The 18,214-nt window shown below is 49.3% G+C and overlaps 1 protein-coding gene across 5 annotated transcripts; it reads right to left on the bottom strand.

Annotated features, from left to right (window-relative positions):
* Positions 1–727: 727 nt before the first annotated feature.
* Positions 728–12,898, bottom strand: AMZ2 (archaelysin family metallopeptidase 2). 5 transcript variants are annotated; one of them, XM_060202645.1, is made up of 8 exons: positions 12,770–12,898; positions 11,442–11,530; positions 10,569–10,851; positions 8,940–9,113; positions 8,720–8,848; positions 5,444–5,604; positions 2,716–2,892; positions 728–1,003 (listed from the first exon to the last, which is right to left on the bottom strand). In XM_060202645.1, exons 3-8 carry the CDS (start codon positions 10,849–10,851, stop codon positions 818–820), a joined length of 1,110 nt encoding a protein of 369 aa, XP_060058628.1. In that variant the 5' UTR covers positions 11,442–11,530; positions 12,770–12,898; the 3' UTR covers positions 728–817. The 5 variants fall into 5 exon arrangements, with proteins under 5 accessions (XP_060058628.1, XP_060058629.1, XP_060058631.1 ...); XM_060202646.1 differs by having other exon boundaries at positions 12,731–12,870; XM_060202648.1 differs by having other exon boundaries at positions 12,807–12,830.
* Positions 12,899–18,214: the final 5,316 nt, after the last annotated feature.

The raw sequence follows: 18,214 nt of genomic DNA on the forward strand, positions 1-18,214 counted from the left end.
TGCTGCATGTTAAACCACTAAAGCCTCAAATGAGCTATTACTTCTCTTGGGGATAAACAGCAAAGAAAATAAGAAGGCCAGACACCCCCAAAGGGTGGAGAGTTACAGCAAAGGAAAAGGATGTTAGCAGGGAAGGTAACATGTCTGGCCTGTGGGGGGGGGAGGGGGGACCACCTCTGGCCTGTGGGGGGAGGGGGAAACATCTCTCCCGAAAGCTGAACCAAGCCACCCTCTGGAGGTTACATTCCTTGGCAAATCCTTTTCTGGACAGACAGAGTCATGTTTACTGTACTGACTTCCTCACTAGTGACTGTTGGTCCTAGCTCCCTCTTAAGAAAAATGTCCGTGAAATGATGTGTCTGCTGCCACAGATCAGGCTACTCAGAAGAGAGGCTTTGTCACTCAGAATAGACCATTTCACTGCCAGGAGCTTTTGTTTTTTTTTTTAAACTTTATTTATTCCCTTTTGTTGCCCTTGTTGTTCTATTGTTATTATTATTGTCATTGTTGTTGGGCAGGAAAGAGAGAAACAGAGAGGGGGAGAGAAAGACAGACACCTGCAGACCTGCTTCAATGCCTGTGAAGCAACTCCCCTACAGGTGGGGAGCCAGGGGCTCGAACCGGGATCCTTACACCAGTGCTTGTGCTTTGCGCCACATGTGCTTAACCTACTGCGCTACCGCCCGACTCCCAGCCAGGAGCTTTAAAGAATATTCTGTAACGGACGCAATGCACAATCAGTCAAGTTTATTCCAGGGAAGTAATTCAGCCAGGTGTTTATTGCATGGTGTGCAAGTGTTTATTCAGTTACTCGTGCTTATTTCTGGAGAACAGCAAGGCACCTTACTATCCACGCCTTCCACTCCTTAAAGGCTTCCATAGGTTTGGGCAAACTCGCATTAACCTCACGACTCTGTTTTGACGTGACGCCAACTTCACGACTCTGTTTTGATGTGACGCGGGGGGCGTCAGTGGATTCTTCATCGATCCACCTCACCAGCGCCTGGAAAAGACAGAATTCAGACTCACGTCTTGAACATCACAGCAAAACTGCTGTAGATGCAAGAATTGCATTGGCCTCAAGAGCAGGTTATTCTAATCTGTGACTTTCACTAGTACCCCATGAAAATGTTCCATTGAATAAAGTATTATGAACAGGAAACAATACTTGTGTGAGTGAAGAGTGCAAAAATGCTCAAGCTAGGATTACAAATTATGATCCAAAGTAGGCTAGGAGGCCAGGTGGTGGCATAGCTGGTTGAACGCACACATTACAGTGAGCAAGGACCCGGGTTCAAGCTCCCGGTCCCCACCTGCAGGGGCAAAGCTTTGCAAGTGAAGCAGGGCTGCAGTTGTCTCTCTGTCTCTCTTCCTCTCTATCTTCCCCCCCTCAATTTCTCTGTCTGTATGCAATAATAAATACAGAATTTTGGGGCCAGGTGGTGGCACACCTGGTTGAGTGCAGGAATTATTATGCTCAAGGACCCAGGTTTGAGCCCCCGGTCCCCATCTGCAGGGGGAAAGCTTCACAAGAGGTGAATCAGGGGCTGCAGGTGTCTCTGTCTGTCTCCCTCTCTACCAACCCCTTCCCTCGTGATTTCTGGCTGTCTCTATCCAATAAAGATAATAATAAAAATAAATAAACACAGAATTTTAAAAAGATAAAAAAAATACTAATCATCTTTCTTTTCTTTAAGGGCAAGATGGCATTTTATTTCAACTTGAAAAATGTTTCACCAGGCTTACACCATGCTGTTAATGTGATGCATGGGTGTACAGGTACGAGCTCAGATGTAGATACGAACCAACATGTGATGCACATGCCTGCCGGCTTGTGTGTATAGTCAGCAGGTGGGAGGGTGAGCTATGGTGGTGCCGACCAAGGGTGACATCGGCACAGTGACTGAGACTAGCACTTTCCCACTTTACTGAAAGTCATCCTTTCATGCGACACAGTGATTATGCTTCTGTGCCACACTGCGGAAGCCAGGTCACCCCCAGAGTTAGCTAGTTTTAAAGAGAAATACATACCTAGGGGGTCAGGTGGTAGCACAGCGGGTTAAGAGCACACGGCACAAAGCGCAAAGACCGGCGTAAGGATCCCGGTTCGAGCCCCCGGCTCCCCACCTGCAGGGGAGTCCCTTCACAGGCGGTGAAGCAGGTCTGCAGGTGTCTATCTTTCTCTCCCCCTCTCTGTCTTCCCCTCCTCTCTCCATTTCTCTCTGTCCCATCCAACAACAACAGTTATAACAACAATGACAATAACAACCACAACAAGGGCAACAATAAGGCCAACAAAATGGGAAAAAATCGGCCTCCAGGAGCAGTGGATTCGTAGTGCTGCCACCAAGCCCCAGTGATAACCCTGCAGGCAAAAAAATTAATAAAATAAAAAATAAAAGAAATAAATAAAAGAAATACACACTGCTACACATAAGGGTATTTACTGTTATGCAAAGTCAAGCTCGCTTGCCCTAGACAAGTGGGAAACAGACGCCACTTGTCACTGTCAGTGTGGGGTCCTCAGAGGCAAGTCCAAGTGCTGAAGAAACACACGTCTCTGCACATCTTTCTAAACCGCAACTTCCTGCTTAACTTCGCACTAATTTCCTCGGATAAAGAACAGCTCTGGGGAAGGCCTCCTCGAAAAATGGCAGCTTGCTACTTCTATGACCACTTCCCTTTTGGGGCTCCCCCCACCCCCTCCCCATTTACTTTGTATCTTTCTATAATGTCGAAGCCAATGGCACACTGCAACTTGCGTAAACAGATGGGGCAAAGGTTCAGGGGCCTCCGGTCAGCTTCTTCCAAATGGTTGGAGCCTTGCATTAGGCAGGCAAGCCACTGGCAGTGGCGAAGTCCAAATATGTGTCCGATTTCATGGGCTAAGGTCTGGAAGACAAAGACATGGAGAAGACTTTATCATCCCCGTCATCGTCAACAAGCTTCACACACACGCCCTTTTCCGGACTCCAGGGAAATCTGCAGCAACAGCTTCCTCACCGGGCCACCAAGGCTCAGTCTGTGCAAAGCCTTGATCCCTAACTCCCGTCAGTGTCTTGCTGCTTCACTATAGGTTGGGGTGGTTGCTGCTGTTGTCTTTGTTGATGTTGTTTCCACCTGGGTTATCGCTGGGGTTTGGTGCCAGCACTGTGACCTCACTACTCCCAGCAGCCTTCTCCCCCTTCTCTTTTTAAAAACTATGACAGATTCAGGAAGAAAGGGAGAAGCAGAGGGAGAAAGAGAGGCAGGTACCTCTCAGGAAGCTCCTTCTCCGCAGGTAGGGCCTGGAGGCTAGAACCCAGTTCCTCCTCATAGTGACAGACCCTTCACCATGTGTGCCACCGGTGGCCCGGCCCCTGCTCTGCTGCCCTGGGTTCCTCAGCTTCAACATCACTGACTCGCTGCTTGTGTGGCCTCACTCCCAGCAGTGGACAGTCCTGCCTGGGCGCTCATGACATCATCGAGCAGCCTTCGGATGCCAGGAGCAACCCCTGCCCCAGTTGTGACAACCCGAAGCCCGAGAGTGTTGCCAAGCCTGCTCCCCGCTGCCCCAACACAGCACGCAGAGTCACTGCTCCAGAGGAATGTTTGTCAGCACTCAGACCCTGTTGTCCTCCTGAGAGGGGCGGAGTCAGCAGGTCTGGGGAGAGGGGTGCTGAGTACGCAGGTGACACACTCTGAATGCTGTTGCTGTTCTGTGACGTGCAACATTCAGTGCGCTTTGAATGCTGTCCCAGTCCCTCTGAGCTCAACCAGTGAGAACCAGCTTCTCTGCCTCAAGGAGAAAGCTGTGCCTCTGGCTGTGGAGAAAGGGCAAGGAGGAGCGACAGCATTTCCAAAAAAGTGAGGCTGTGGAGCCTGGAGGAGGGAAACCCATTCTGGAGTGGCTGGGGGCAGAGACCTTCCCAAAGCTGAAGCCCAGGGTGACAGCTGTGGGAAGCACGGGTCACCTACTCTCAGCAGAGTTCTGGGATGCAAGCTGGTGGTGGTGTTATGGGGCGGTCGATGCTGCATATAACTGACAAATGAAAGAAGTTAAAAAAAAAAAAAAAAAGGCCCAGGAACTGTAAAATTCAATACTAAGTCTCCACTTACATTCTGGCTATACTGATGGTTTCAGCGCAGCCATACCCACCCTCAGCGCCCAAGTGGTGCTCTAGGGTCACCGACGCTCAGTTTAGGACTGTAAGATCTCTCTAGGGGCTGAGAGAGCCTGCCGGGTGGCCAGGCTACAAGACGGGTCTGAACCCCGGCGTCTCAGCGGAGTTCTAGGCTCCACAGGAAGTTTCAGTGCAGTGCTGTCTCTCCCTTTCTCCACACCTCCCTGTCTATCTGAATGAAAAAGTAGGTCTGGGGACCGGGCCGCGGGGCAGCGGGTTAAGTGCAGCTCCCCACCTGCAGGGGGAGTCGCTTCACAAGTGGTGATGCAGGTCTGCAGGTGTCTCTCTTTCTCTCTCCCTCCCTATCTCCCTGTCCTCTCTCAATTTCTCTCCATCCTACCCAATAAAATGAAAAAAAATGGCCTCCAGGAGCAGTGGATTCATAGTGCAGGCACTGAGCCCCAGCAATAACCCTGGAGGCAACAATAAAGTGCTGCTGGTGGCAGGACGGCAGCTCAGTTATAGAGTGAAGAAATTGCATTCACGAGGTCCAGAGTTGGATCCTTGGTACTGGATATGCCAAAGTGACACTCTGTTGTTTCCTGTCTCTCATGAAGTAAATATTTCTCTCTCTCTCTTTTTTTTTTTTTTTGACTATAGAGTTGTTGCTGGGGCTCGGTGCCTGCACTCGAATCCACTGCTCCTGGAGGCCATTTTTCCCTTTTGTTGCCCTTGTTGTTTATCATTGTTGTTATTATTACTGTTGTTGTTGTTGTTGTTGGATAGGACAGAGAGAAATGGAGAGAGGAGGGGAAGACAGTGAGGGGGAGAGAAAGATAAACACCTGCAGACCTGCTTCACCGCCTGTGAAGCGACTCCCCTGCAGGTGGGGAGCCGGGGGCTGGAACCGGGATCTTTGAGCTGGTCATTGTGCTTCAAGCCATGTGCACTTAACCCAATGCACTACCACCCGACCCCCATAAGTATTTCTCGAAAGTACTCTTGTAGGGGGTGGGGAGACAGCAAAGAAGCAATCCAAGGCTGAGGTCCCAGGTTCAATCTCCCACCCCACCATAAGCCAGAGCTCAGTAGTGCTGATTAAAAATAAACATTAAAAAATTACTTTTGTTGGGTTTTATATAATCAATCAGGGACCGGTGGTGGTGCACCTAGTTACAATGTATACAATGTGTAAGGACCCACTTTCGAGCCTCCGGTCCCCACCTGCAGGGGGAAAGCTTTGCAAGTGGTGAAGCAGTGCTGCAGGTGTCTCTCTGTCTCTCCCCCTCACGATTTCTGGATGTCTAAATAAAGATGATAAAAAGAAATTTAAAACTCACCTTACAGGATCGTAGCAGCAAGACACTATTCACCTCAGGAACGTAGTAGTCATTAAAAATGGAATAGTCACTTGAAGATGTCTTCCGCAGTTTCACTTTGCCAGCATAGTGTGAGCTGTAGAAATCACTGCCATACCTGGCGAAGCTGAATATCCCCACACCTGCGACAGAGGAATGAGAGTAAGATTCTGGGGAGTCCGGCTGTAGTGCAGCGGGTTAAGCGCAGGTGACGCAAAGCACAAGGACCGGAGGAAGGATCCCAGTTTGAGCCCTGGCTCCCCACCTGCAGGGGGGGTCGCTTCACAGGCGGTGAAGCAGGTCTGCAGGTGTCTGTCTTTCTCTCTCCCTCTCTGTCTTCCCCTCCTCTCTCCATTTCTCTCTGTCCTATCCAACAATGACGATAACAATAACTACAACAATAAAACAACAAGGGCAACAAAAGGGAATAAATAAAATAAAATATATATATATAGAGAGAGAGTAAGATTCCAGAAGGACAAGAGACAGTCACTGATACCTCCAGTTGGGGACTGAGCTTCTAGACTACCATCCACTTCAGATTTGCCGAAGACTGAGAGGGACTTTTGCCCCCAATCTCCCTCTCAAAACCTGCTTCTTGCATCTACTTTGTACCACCCTGTACAACTCAACACTTTGTTGTTGTTGTTGTTATTATTATTATTATATTGGATACAGTCAGAAATTGAGAGGCAGAAGTCAACGCAACAATGTAGAGTGAAACCGTAAAGCAGTGGCCCGCTGGATGGATTTGTAGCAGACTCCGTCCTGCGTGCGTGCAAACTGGTCGACAGACTCCAGGTGTCACACAAGAACAGCCCCTTCACTGGGGTTCTCCAGATTTTCAAAGAGGTGCAGGTTCTGTTATCTACGGATGAGTCCCAAAACGGGATCCCCATGCTGCTGGCAGCAGTGACAGGCCTGTCTTCCTGGAGAGCAGCACTTGAAGGAAAAACGGGAGCCCTACCGGACATGTGTGACTAAGTATGTTCTTTCTGTGTGTGGTTCACGTGAGCGTTTCCACTGCCCCTGCTGGAGTGCTTGCTTTAGGCTATTCTTTGACAAAAACAAAAACAAACCAACAAAACTTCTTTGGTGTCAAACAGACTTTCTGGACCTTCTCATTCTGATTACATTTCTTATCTCTCAATCTGGCCTCCCCAAGTGTTGAGTTGTGGGGCCAGGTGGTGGCACACTTGGTTGAGCGCACATGTTACAGTGCACAAGGACCCAAGTCCAAGCTGCTGGTCCCCACCTGTAGGGGTAAAGGCTTCACGAGTAGTGAAGCTGGGCTGCAGGTATCTGTCTCTTTCCCCCTCTCTCCCTCCCCTCTCATTTTTTCTGTCTCTATCCAATAATAAGCACTTTGAAAAATGACTAAATTTCCTCATGGGAGACTATCCCTCTGAAATCTTTTAATTTTGTAAAGCACTGGTAAGTCACTAATAATAAGTAAAGAAGAAAGTCTACTCATGTGTCACAAGCAACCTCTTCTGGCCAAAAAAGCATGAACACATTTCACTACAGTGAGCTCCTTTGCAAGAACATTTCTCCTCTCCTAGTAATCCTATAAACAGATGGCTTTCTTTAGCTACTGAATATCCAACTGAAGTCTACTAATCTTAATTACTTGGAGAAAAGAAAGTCACGTGTTGTAAAATACTGTCTGTTTAGCAGATGAGCCCTGTTCTCTCACTATGTACTCTCTACATCACGTGGTAAATATTTCAGAAACATATACGCACATGAAAAAAAATCAAAATAGAGAGGTCGGGCGGTAGAGCAGTGGGTTAAACACACACAGAGAGAAGCGCAAGGACCGGCGTAAGGATCCTGGTTCGAGCCCCTGGCTCCCCACCTGCTGGGGAGTCCCTTCACAGGCGGTGAAGCAGGTCTGCAGGTGTCTGTCTTTCTCTCCCCCTCTCTGTCTTCCCCTCCTCTCTCCATTTCTCTCTGTCCTATCCAACAACGGCATCGATAACAGCAATAATAATAACCACAACAATTAAAAAAAAAGTCAAAATAGGAATAAATATTTGAAGGAGCGGTTTCTTATTTCCTCAAACATAGAAGTTAAAAAAGCTTGCACTATCTAAATAAATTTTATTTTACTTTTATCATTATTTTTTTAGATGGAGGGGCAAGGAAAAAGTGAACTAGCCCACAGTACCAGTGTCCTTGGGTGAGGAGAGGGCCGGGTCCAAATCTCAGTCACACACAGCACAGCCGCACACAGCCCAAGTGCACCACTTCACCAGCCCTTTCAGCCCATCAGTCTCCATCCAGTGAGTAGTACCAAGACAGACACTGTTCTCTTAGAAATCCTTCCCCTGGGGGTCGGGCGGTAGCGCAGCGGGTTAAGCACATGTGGTGAAAAGCACCAAGGACCAGCAGGCGTAAGGATCCCGGTTCAAGCTCCCGGCTCCCCACCTGCAGGGGAGTCGCTTCACAGGCGGTGAAGCAGGTCTGCAGGTGTCTGTCTTTCTCTCCCCTTCTCTGTCTTCCCCTCCTCTCTCCATTTCTCTCTGTCCTACCCAACAAAGACATCAATAACAACAATAACTACAACAACAATAAAACAAGGACAACAAAAGGGAATAAATATTTTTTTAAAAAAGAAATCCTTCCCCTGCTTCTCTCTCTCTCTCTCCCAGCAAGTATACTCACTTTAATGTCTCTTGCTCCACTTAGTACAGTAGTACAAAGTTGAAATCACGCTCATGCAAGTTCATTTCTAACAGCCAGTTCAGATAAAATTCAGGAGGGTGTTAGGGCCACGATTCTTGAAGGGCAAGTGTGGAGAGTCATGGGATGTCTACAGAAAATGCCAGACAGGGAGCTGGTGGATCAGCCTACCAGGATGCAGGCACCACATGGAGCATCCTCACAGACTCTGAAGAGCTCTAGCTCTAGCACTGCTGTGTCCATCCTACCTCAACCCCCGACCTTTTTTTTTTTTTCTCCCCTCACTAGAGAGTACTGCTTGACTCTGATAAGGGTGATCAAATCTGGGACCTTTTTTAAAAAAATTATGTATTTATTTATTTATGAGAGAAGCAGAGTTACTATTCTGGCGCATGCAACATCAGGGTTGACACTCTAGACGTCACGTTTCAGAATCCGACATTTTGACCCGCCACGACACTGCCCGAGCCACACCAGGTATTATTAAATAACAATAATAGTAATTATGATGATGGTAATGAAAGTAAGGAACCGAGAGAGTAAGGAGGACAGGTGGGTTTCCTTTGGGAATACCGTCTGTTAAAGAGGCCTGTCCGAAGACAAAATTCCACGAGTCTCTTGGGTAAAGATCGATCATTGTGATCCCCACAACACAGAAGGCGTCTTCAGGCTTCCTCTTTTTTAAGAACTTCAGAATATCCCCTATTTAAAAAGAAATACATGTATATCTCTATATACACATCTCACACACACACACACACACACACACACCTTATTTAAGTGTGGGACTCACCTGCATGAATCTGTAAGTTCTGCGTGCTGTCATTGATCCTAAAGCAGCACCTAGTCACAGAGACAGGCACTGGCTCCAGGAGCTTTACTGCCAATCCATAGAAAAATGCTTCACAGTAGCCCTTGAGCCATCGGACGTATTCTTCGCTGATAATCCTGGTGTTTCCTAGAGAACCTGTCATGAGAGATAAACTTAGTCAGACGATGATTCAGATGCTCTGTCTTTAGAAACTCTAGCTTTCTCCTGGTGTGGAGAGGAGGGAGGGGTCCAGTTCCCGGAACATGAAGGCAGAGCAGGACCTAGCAGGGCTTGACCTGTTATGTGGAAAACTGGGAAATGTTATGCATGTATAAACTATTGTGTTTTTTTTAATTATTTTTAAAAAATATTTATTTATTTATTCCCTTTTGTCGCCCTTGTTTTATTGTTGTAGTTGTTATGTTGTTGTTGTTGATGTCGTCGTTGTTGGATAGGACAGAGAGAAATGGAGAGAGGAAGGGAAGACAGAGGGGAGAGAGAGACAGACACCTGCAGACCTGCTTAACCGCCTGTGAAGCGACTCCCCTGTAGGTGGGGAGCCGGGGGCTCGAACCGGGATCCTTAGACCGGTCCTTGTGTTTTGTGCCACCACGTGCTATGCTACTGCCCAACTCCCTAAACTATTGTGTTTTACAGCTGACTGTAAACCATTAATCCCCCGGGGGGGGGGGGGGGGGGACCTCTGGCTTTCTAATGTGTTTTTATCAATGATAGACAATAAAAAGAAACAAAGTATTTTCTTAAGGCAGGTTGCCTAGAAAGCTAGTACCACTGGAACTAACCTCAAAACTGCTAACAAGGGGGCAGGGCATATCTCACAGAGGTAACATGGTAAACTTTCATGCCCTGGGCCACAGAGATTACAAGATCGGTCTCCAACACCCCATATGCCAAAGCTGAGCAGTGCTCTGATCTCTATGTTTGACTCTCTCTTTAAAAAATGAATTTAGGGATTGATTAAGCGCACATGGTACAAAGCACAAAAGACCAGCACAAGGATCCCAGTTCAAGCCCCTGGATCCCCACCAGCAGGAGAATCGCTTCACAGGCGGCGAAAACAGGTCTGCAGGTTTCTGTCTTTCTCTCTCCCCCTCTGTCTTCCCCTCCTCTCTCCATTTCTCTCTGTCCTGTCCAACCACAACAGCAGCAATGACAACAACACTAGCAACAAATATGGGGAAAAAATGGCCTCCAGGAGCAGTGGATTCGTAATGCAGGCACCGAGCCCCGGTGATAACCCTGGAGGCAAAGAAAGAGTTAAAAAAATACTTTTAAAACAAAAACCTATTCATTTTTGAAACGTGATCATAAGGGGGTTAGGAGATAACTCACTTAATATTGAACAACCTTGCCAAGCGTAACATCTGGGGTTCAAGCCCCAGCACTTCACAGGGACACCGTGGATGGCACCATGGAATCTCCAGGAGTCACGGGACAGTGCTGTGGTCTATCTTCTCTGCCTTATCCCTTCTCGCTTTCCGTCTCTCTCTCTCTCTCTCAAAAATAAAGACTAGATCACCAGCCCTCCCTCCGCCTGACACCACTGCAAACCTCAGTTCCCACCCAATCTAGCACGTGAGCACTGAGTACCGATGCACTGTATGTAAATACTGTGTTTCTCTGGAGAGGGCGTTCTTCTGAAAGGATCGCTGAAAAACTGTTCAAAGTCTTGAGGGGCCTCCGGATGTGACGTGATCCAGTCTGACTGTGAATGCAACGTAATGGGTCCAAAGAGGTCGCTTTCTGGTTGAAAGGCATGGTTCATCAGACGCTGCTCCCCGGCATTTAACTTCTCATATTGTGACACAAGTTCTGGGTTTTTTGAGATGAGAGCTGTCCTCAGGGTATGGGTAGAATGTTGTACTGTTTGCATCTGTCAAAAACAAAGGACAAGTAGTCAGATACAAAACACATACCCCCCCCCCCCACACACACACACAAATAAACAAACACGTCCATACCGGTGGCTTGAATCTCCCTATCTCTAGAGCTCTACTCTTAATTCTTCCTAGGATGCGAAAGACTGATGGTTCACGCTTCAGAATGGTCACACCAAGCTACCCCTCCCTGTCCCCAATTCCAATGGATTTCTTGGGGAAGAGTTTCTGAAGAAGTGCAGAGTCATGGAATTCTCTCCTTTCCTCCATTCCCTGGAAGCCGACTCCCACTATACAAACTAGCAGCGAACGCAGTTAACGGCATGGCCTGATTTCCAATGTCCTTCTGTCATCTGGGTGATAGATAATCACAATACTGTGAGCTGACTCATGAGGGCCATGTGAAACAGACTCATCCTTTCCAGTGTGACTCAGAGACAGACACTCAATCTCAAACAAAGAAGAACTAGTCCAGGCCCTGCTGTTCCTGAAATTTAACCATTAGGCGATGATGTTATCAGGCATGTGGTCATCTCAAAAGTCATGTCCCTCTGTGGAAGAGAACCTGTCAAGACGTCAGACTCACAGTGAGAGATCTCTTCCAGTCACATCATGGTTCTATGTGGTGTTTTCATCCATCGGCTTCAAGGGGTCAGGCTGCTGCTCCCCACGAGGCTGAGTGAGAAAAGGGAAACACTGGACGTCGTGGTTGAGATTTGATCGTTTTTGTCTAATCCTCTTAGGTTTTTCCAGTTTAACGAAAGACAACCGGTGGAAATGTTTACACTCGCTGCCGTGCTGACTGGATATCTGAATACTGGGGTTTCCCTCTGTGCGAGAAATCCCTCCAGAACAGAGGTGTCTAGCCTCAAAGCTCTGATGAGAGGCAGATTGTTCCTGACTGCTCCACCAAGACAAAGAGGTTTGACCTCAAGAGGACAGGGTATTGGCAGCGGTGGTGGAAGTAGACAGCATGATGACTATGCAGCTCACATGCCCGAGGCTCCGAAGTCCCAGGTTCAATCCCCAGCACCAGCGCTGAGCAGGGCTCTACTTAAAAAAGAAAAAAAAAAAAAAAAAAGGCACGGTTTCTAGCAAGATATGTGCTCCTGCCATCTATCTGCATTTTAGGGAGCAAGGCTCCAGGTGGTGTTTTTCCGTTCAAAAGAGGGGCACGTCTGGCTGAAGTGGGGTGCAGGATGCTTTCACCCAGATATTTAAAAAGAGCCTCCCACCCTACCCTAGGTGGAACAGCAGAAGATGGGCAGAGGTGGTCCGGGAGGTGGCAGCGCAGTGGATAAAGCACTGGACTCTCAAGCAGGAGGTCCTGAGTTCAACCCCTGGCAGCACATGTACCAGAGTGGTATCTGATTCTCTCTTCTCATGAAGGGTTTGAGCCCCGGGCTCCCCAAAAGCAGTGATTCAGGTCTGCAGGTGTCTCTCTTTCCCTTTCCCTCTCTGCCTCTACTTCCTCTTTCAATTTCTCTGTCCTATCCAATAAAATGGGGAAAAAAAAAAAAAAAGGCCTCCAGGAGCAGTGGATTCGTAGTGTGGGCACCGAGCCCCAGCAATAACCCTGGAGGCAAATAAATAAAAAATCTTTAAAAAAAAAAAAAAAAAAAAAGATGGGCAGGAGATGCACAAGTGGGTCACCCCCCTGGTTGCCCATAGCAACTGGCACTGTGGGCTCCGCCCCGCAGCTTGAACCCTGACCCCCGACCCCACCCCCCGGAGCAGGCGGGGCTGGGGAAGCAGCCCTGGGACCCCAGCTTCTCTTTCCTCCCCCGGGAACGTCCGCGAAGATGGGGGCCTCCTCCCGGGACGCACCCCCGCCCCCGCTGTCCTGCCCGCTTCCGCCTCGGCCGCCCTGCCCACATCCTCAGCCCTCTCCACAGAGCGCGAGCGTTCCGCAACCTCTACGGCCGGAGCCGGGCCAGTCCCAGAGCATCACGCTCTCCGCCATGGGCTCCGCACCGCCCACCCATCGCCGGCGGAAGCGTCGCCAGCGCGCATGCGCCCCCCGGTGTCCAGCGCTGAGCCCCGCCCCCGCGCGCCCGGCCACGCCCTCCCTGCCAATCACGCCGGGCCACGCCCCCCGCGCTCCACGCCACGCACAGTAGCGCGAGACTTCCTCGCGCGCGCTGAGCTGCCGTGAAGGCGGGGCCCGAGCGGAGGGTGGAATTGGTGCGGTCGCTCCGCTTCTAGGCCTCGCGGGGGCGCCCCGCTTGGTCTCTGAAAGCTCGCCGTCACGCGGCGCTGGCTCAGGGGGAAACGGGGGCGAGGCGGCGGCCGCGCTTGCCGCCCCCGCCGGCCGGGTTTGCATGTCTGTGAAGGTGCCCGCGGGAGCTGCGGTTGCTGAAGCGCCCGCACGGTGACTCATTTAACGGGTTGGGACCCCAGCTCACCCCCCCCCCCCCGCCCCCCCGGGCTGACGCACAGCCGCGGCACGCTCCGCGCTGACGTCACCGCTGGACTTTCCCTGCTGAGATGGGCGGGGCGGAGCCTCGGTGGGCGTGGCCTGGCTACTGGGCGGGGCCTCGTGCCCCCCCTCCCCCCCAGTAAGGCTGCTTCCTTCGCGGGTGCTGCGAACAGAGGCCAGAGTTCGCGCCCTGCAAAAGGCCTCAGCTTGGGCGTGCAGACCCCTCGCTCTCTGCCTGTGGGGAAGTGGAAGCTTATACCTCTCTGGGGCCCACTGCCTGTGTTTGAACCCTAGAGCCCCAGCTTGTTTGCATGTGACCGCTGTCACTTAACCATTTATGTATTTCTGGTTTGTGTAAGGGAGCTAATAGCACAGAGTTGGAGGGTCAGATGAGTTAACTTTGAAGGTTGTGCGTTTGGATCAGATGATCTTCTGACAACCTCAGGGCCATCTTTGAACTCCATTAGCACTTCTGTAAGGCATGCCCCTCAGAACAAAGCTCCCTCCTCTGCAAAACCCACAGCTCTGCGATTGCTGGCTGTGGCGAGCCAGGAATTAGCGCAAGGACTCCCTCGGAGAGCGTGTCGGGGTTAAGCAATAATTCTTTTTTTTTTTATTATCATTCATCTTATTTATTTTTAAAAAATATTTATTCTCTTTCTGTTGCCGTTGTTTTCATTGTTGTATTTATTGTTGTTGTTGTTGGCTAGGACAGAGAGAAATGGAGAGAGGAGGGGAAGACAGAGAGGAGGAGAGAAAGACAGACACCTGCAGACCTGCTTCACCGCCTGCGAAGCGACTCCCCTGCAGGTGGGGAGCCGGGGGCTCGAACCGGGATCGTTAGGCCGGTCCTTGCGCTTTGCCTCCTCCACCTGCACTTAACCCGCTGCGAGCAATAATTCTTCAGTTACTGTAGATGCCAGAGAAAGGTCCCACAATTCACGCAACACACAGTCACCCCGATGCCTCTCCTGACTTAGTAGCTGCTTGCAGGTGAGGCCGCCAGCCGCTGCGTTGCGGGACTGGAGCTCCATGTGCGCGAAGCAGGTACTTAGCCTGGTCCAGCACCACCGCAGCATCCCGGTAGTCACACTGAAGGCGCTTCATCCGGCTGGTTTCTGAGCCTTTACTTATACTTACCTGGCCTCCTCTGGTTTCAGAGTTACATCTCCATTGGCCAATCAGGTTCGGGTTGACATCTTATCCTATGTATACATACGTGTCTCTCTCTCTCTCTCTCTTTTTTTTTTTTTTTTTTGGCCTCCAGGGTTATTGCCAGGGCTCGGTGCCTGCACCATGAATTCACTGCTCCTGGAGGCCTCCCCCCCCCCTTTGTTTCCTTTGTTGTTGTAGCCTTGTTGTGGTTATTATCGTTGTTGTTGATGTCGTCGTTGTTGGACAGGACAGAGGAGTGGAGAGAGGAGGGGAAGACAGAGAGGGGGAGAGAAAGACAGACACCTGCAGACCTGTTTCACCGCCTGTGAAGCGACTCCCCTGCAGGTGGGGAGCCGGGGCTCGAACCAGATCTTTATGGTGGGTCCTTGCGCTTTGCGCCCCCTGCGCTTAACCCGCTGTGCTACTGTCTGGCTCCCATATTTGATACCTAGCGGCATGTGCTTTTGAAGCTCTTTTTCTTTCAGAAAATGTATACATGATCGGGGACAGATAAGAGCTGAAAATGCTAAATCTAGGCTAGAATTCTAGCATGAATACTTTTTTCCTGCTTATTAATAGATGGTTGGAAAGTGAATCATAAGATGCCCACATTTATGCTAGAACTACAAGTTCTGATACTTAGAAACTAGTCTGTAGAAATCATCCAAGGTGGGACTCGGGCGGTAGCGCAGCGGGTTAAGCACACGTGGCGCAAAGCACAAGGACCTGCATAAGGATCCTGGTTTGAGCCCCCGGGCTCCCCACCTGCAGGGGAGTCGCTTCACAGGCCGTGAAAGCAGGTCTGCAAGTGTCTGTCTTTCTCTCCCCCTCTCTGTCTTCCCCTCCTCTCTCCATTTCTCTCTGTCCTATCCAACAACGAAAGACATCAGTAACAACAACAGTAAAACAACAAGGGCAACAAAAGGGAAAATAAATATTTAAAAAAGAATGCATCTATATAATCTTCACCTAGATCTCCAAATTGTTAAAAACTGCCCATATCTGCTTTCTCATTTTTCTCTTTTTACCTGACCCATTGGCTAGTAAGCTACAGGCACAGTTCCCTTCTGCTCTAAATATAGTATGTCTTCTAAAACAAAATACATTTTCATAAATAACCTAAGACATGTGATGTGAGCTCATGATTTAATTGTACCCCTTCAAGCCCTCAATCCATTTCTCTATAGTTTGAAATTTCCACTAGAGAGTCATTTAGATTTATAACTACTCTATCATTCTTTTTTTTTTTCTAGTTCTTGGACTTTATTAACATTTTATTAGATACACTAAAAAGAAAAGTATTCTAAGTTCATGTCCTGAAGAGGGAAATAGCACTAAAGTAATAAAAAGTGGAATTCCTTTTTTTTTTTTTCCCTCCAGGGTTATTGCTGGGCTCGGTGCCTGCACCATGAATCCACTGCTCCTGGAGGCCATTTTTCCCCCTTTTGTTGCCCTTGTTGTAGCCTCGTGGTTATTATTATTACCATTGTTGATGCTGTTCGTTGTTGGATAGGACAGAGAGAAATGGAGAGAGGAGGGGACGACAGAGAGGGGGAGAGAAAGATAGACACCTGCAGACCTGCTTCACCGCCTGTGAAGCAACTCCCCTGCAGGTGGGGAGCCGGGGGCTCGAACCGGGATCCTTAAGCCGGTCCTTGAGCTTTGCGCCACATGCGCTTAGCCCACTGCACCACCGCCCAACCCCCCAAAAGTGGCATTTCTCATCTCAGCAATTCCATTGCTTTCCTGGGTATTTAGAACCAGATCTGTAAATGCTCTTTGCATGACAAGAATCTGTAAGTGTTTCTGTGGGTGTGTGGATCCCACCCGAGGCCCTGTACGCAAAGCATGCCCTCCACCATCTGACTGCATCTCATGCTTAAAATGACTTCTTGGCCTGTGTATTTTAGATTTGTTTCCATGCTAGATAAATCCTTAAGTGGTGTCCTACCTTTCAACCTTCCCACTTACCATTCTCGTCAGTGTGGTTTTATCACTAATCATTACTCAATGTATATATTCACACTGTGATGATTAGGCAAACATTAGTCCTCGCAGCTGTGCAACTCAGGCATCCAAGTTCGACATCCTCGAGGAAACACTCACGAAAGACATGTCTCTGATATCTGATTACTGTAAAAAATGGCAACTAATCCCTAGCACTGCAAAAACGGTATCATCTGTTTTCTGTCTACACCATGCCTCGGCCTCGCGTGAGCTTAATGTGCAGCTTGGCGATACGAGAATCCGGCATGAAGCCCAGCCAGTCTATCTTGGCGTTACTCTCGATCGCTCTCTGTCATTTCACGAACAATCTCATAAAAACTGCAGCAAAGGTGGGCGCGAGGAATCACATCATTGCAAGACTGGCCAGCTCCTCATGGGGCGCGAGCGCTTCCACACTCGATCATCCTCTCTGGCATTATGCTATTCCACTGCAGAATACTGTGCCCCAGGATGGTTCCGTAGCCCCCATGTCCACTTGGTCGATTCCAAATTATATTCCTCCATGAGGATCATTTCTGGAACCATCCGTTCCACCCCGGTTCCATGGCTGCCAGTTCTTAGCAACATCGCCCCGCCAGATATTCGTCGGGATGCGGCATCATCTAAGTTCATTTCCCACGCCTACGCTCGACCAGACCTGCCAATATACGCGGATATCTTCGCCCACCCTGTCCAACGCTTGACGTCTCGTCACCCAATCTGGTCCCCTACGCCTACACTGAACTTCTCTGTTCCAGACTCTTGGAAACAGAGTTGGCAGTCAGCTGAGGTCAAGAACAAACACCTCATCACAGACCCCTGCGAGCGTCAACCCGGCTTTGACCTGGCACGTTATGATCGGGCCCTCCTCAATCGCTATCGAACAGGCCATGGCCGGTGCGCCGCTATGTTCCATCGCTGGGGAGCCAGAGACGACCCGAACTGCCCCTGCGGCTCCAGACAGACTAGGTCCCACATAGTCAACGACTGCCACCTCTCCAGATTCAAAGGAGGTCTCGAAACTTGACATCAGGCTCACCTGACGCTGTTGACTGGCTACGGAAGAAGGGCAAACGCTAGAAGAAGAAAGTCCTCACAGCACCAAGTGGTAAACTATATGTTTTACTATAGGCCTCTCTCTCTCTCTCTCTCCTGCCGTTATTGAGAGAGAGCCAGAAATGGAGAGGGAAGGGGAGACAGGGAGGGAGAAAGAAAGATTCTTACAGCAGGACTCTACCACTTGAGGAGTTACCCACCCCTTGTAGTTGGGGATGGGGACTTGAACCCAACTCCTTGTACATAGTAGTGTGTGCCCTCTACTGAGTGCACCAATGCCCAGCCCCCTTTTTATAAAACTTTATTTTCTTTTTCTTAATTATCTTATTTATTGGACAGAGACAGCCAGAAATTGAGAGGGAAGTTTGGGGTAGAGAGGGAGAGAGACAGAGACACCTGCAGCCCTGTTTCACCGCTCGCGAAGCTTTTCCCCTGCAGGTGGGGAGAACTCTTTTTAGTTTTTGCCTGGAGTGAATCACTACTTTCTGGGGCTGGAGGTCGCTCACCCAGTAGAGTGACTACTTGACCGTCTGCAAGGACGCAGGTGAGAGCTTCTGACACCACCTGGACGTGCCGGCATGTGCATATGCTGAAACGGTGCTGTGTTGTGTCTCCCTCTTTTAAAATTTTCCATTTTTAAATTTACTTATTTATTTTGGATACAGACAGAAAGACTACTGAGAGAGAAGGGGGAGAGAGTAAGAGAAGAAGACATTTACAGCACTGGCTCATCATTCATGAAG

The sequence above is a fragment of the Erinaceus europaeus genome, chromosome 12, assembly GCF_950295315.1.
Source record: "Erinaceus europaeus chromosome 12, mEriEur2.1, whole genome shotgun sequence".
In the NCBI taxonomy this organism is placed as follows: Eukaryota; Metazoa; Chordata; class Mammalia; order Eulipotyphla; family Erinaceidae; genus Erinaceus; species Erinaceus europaeus.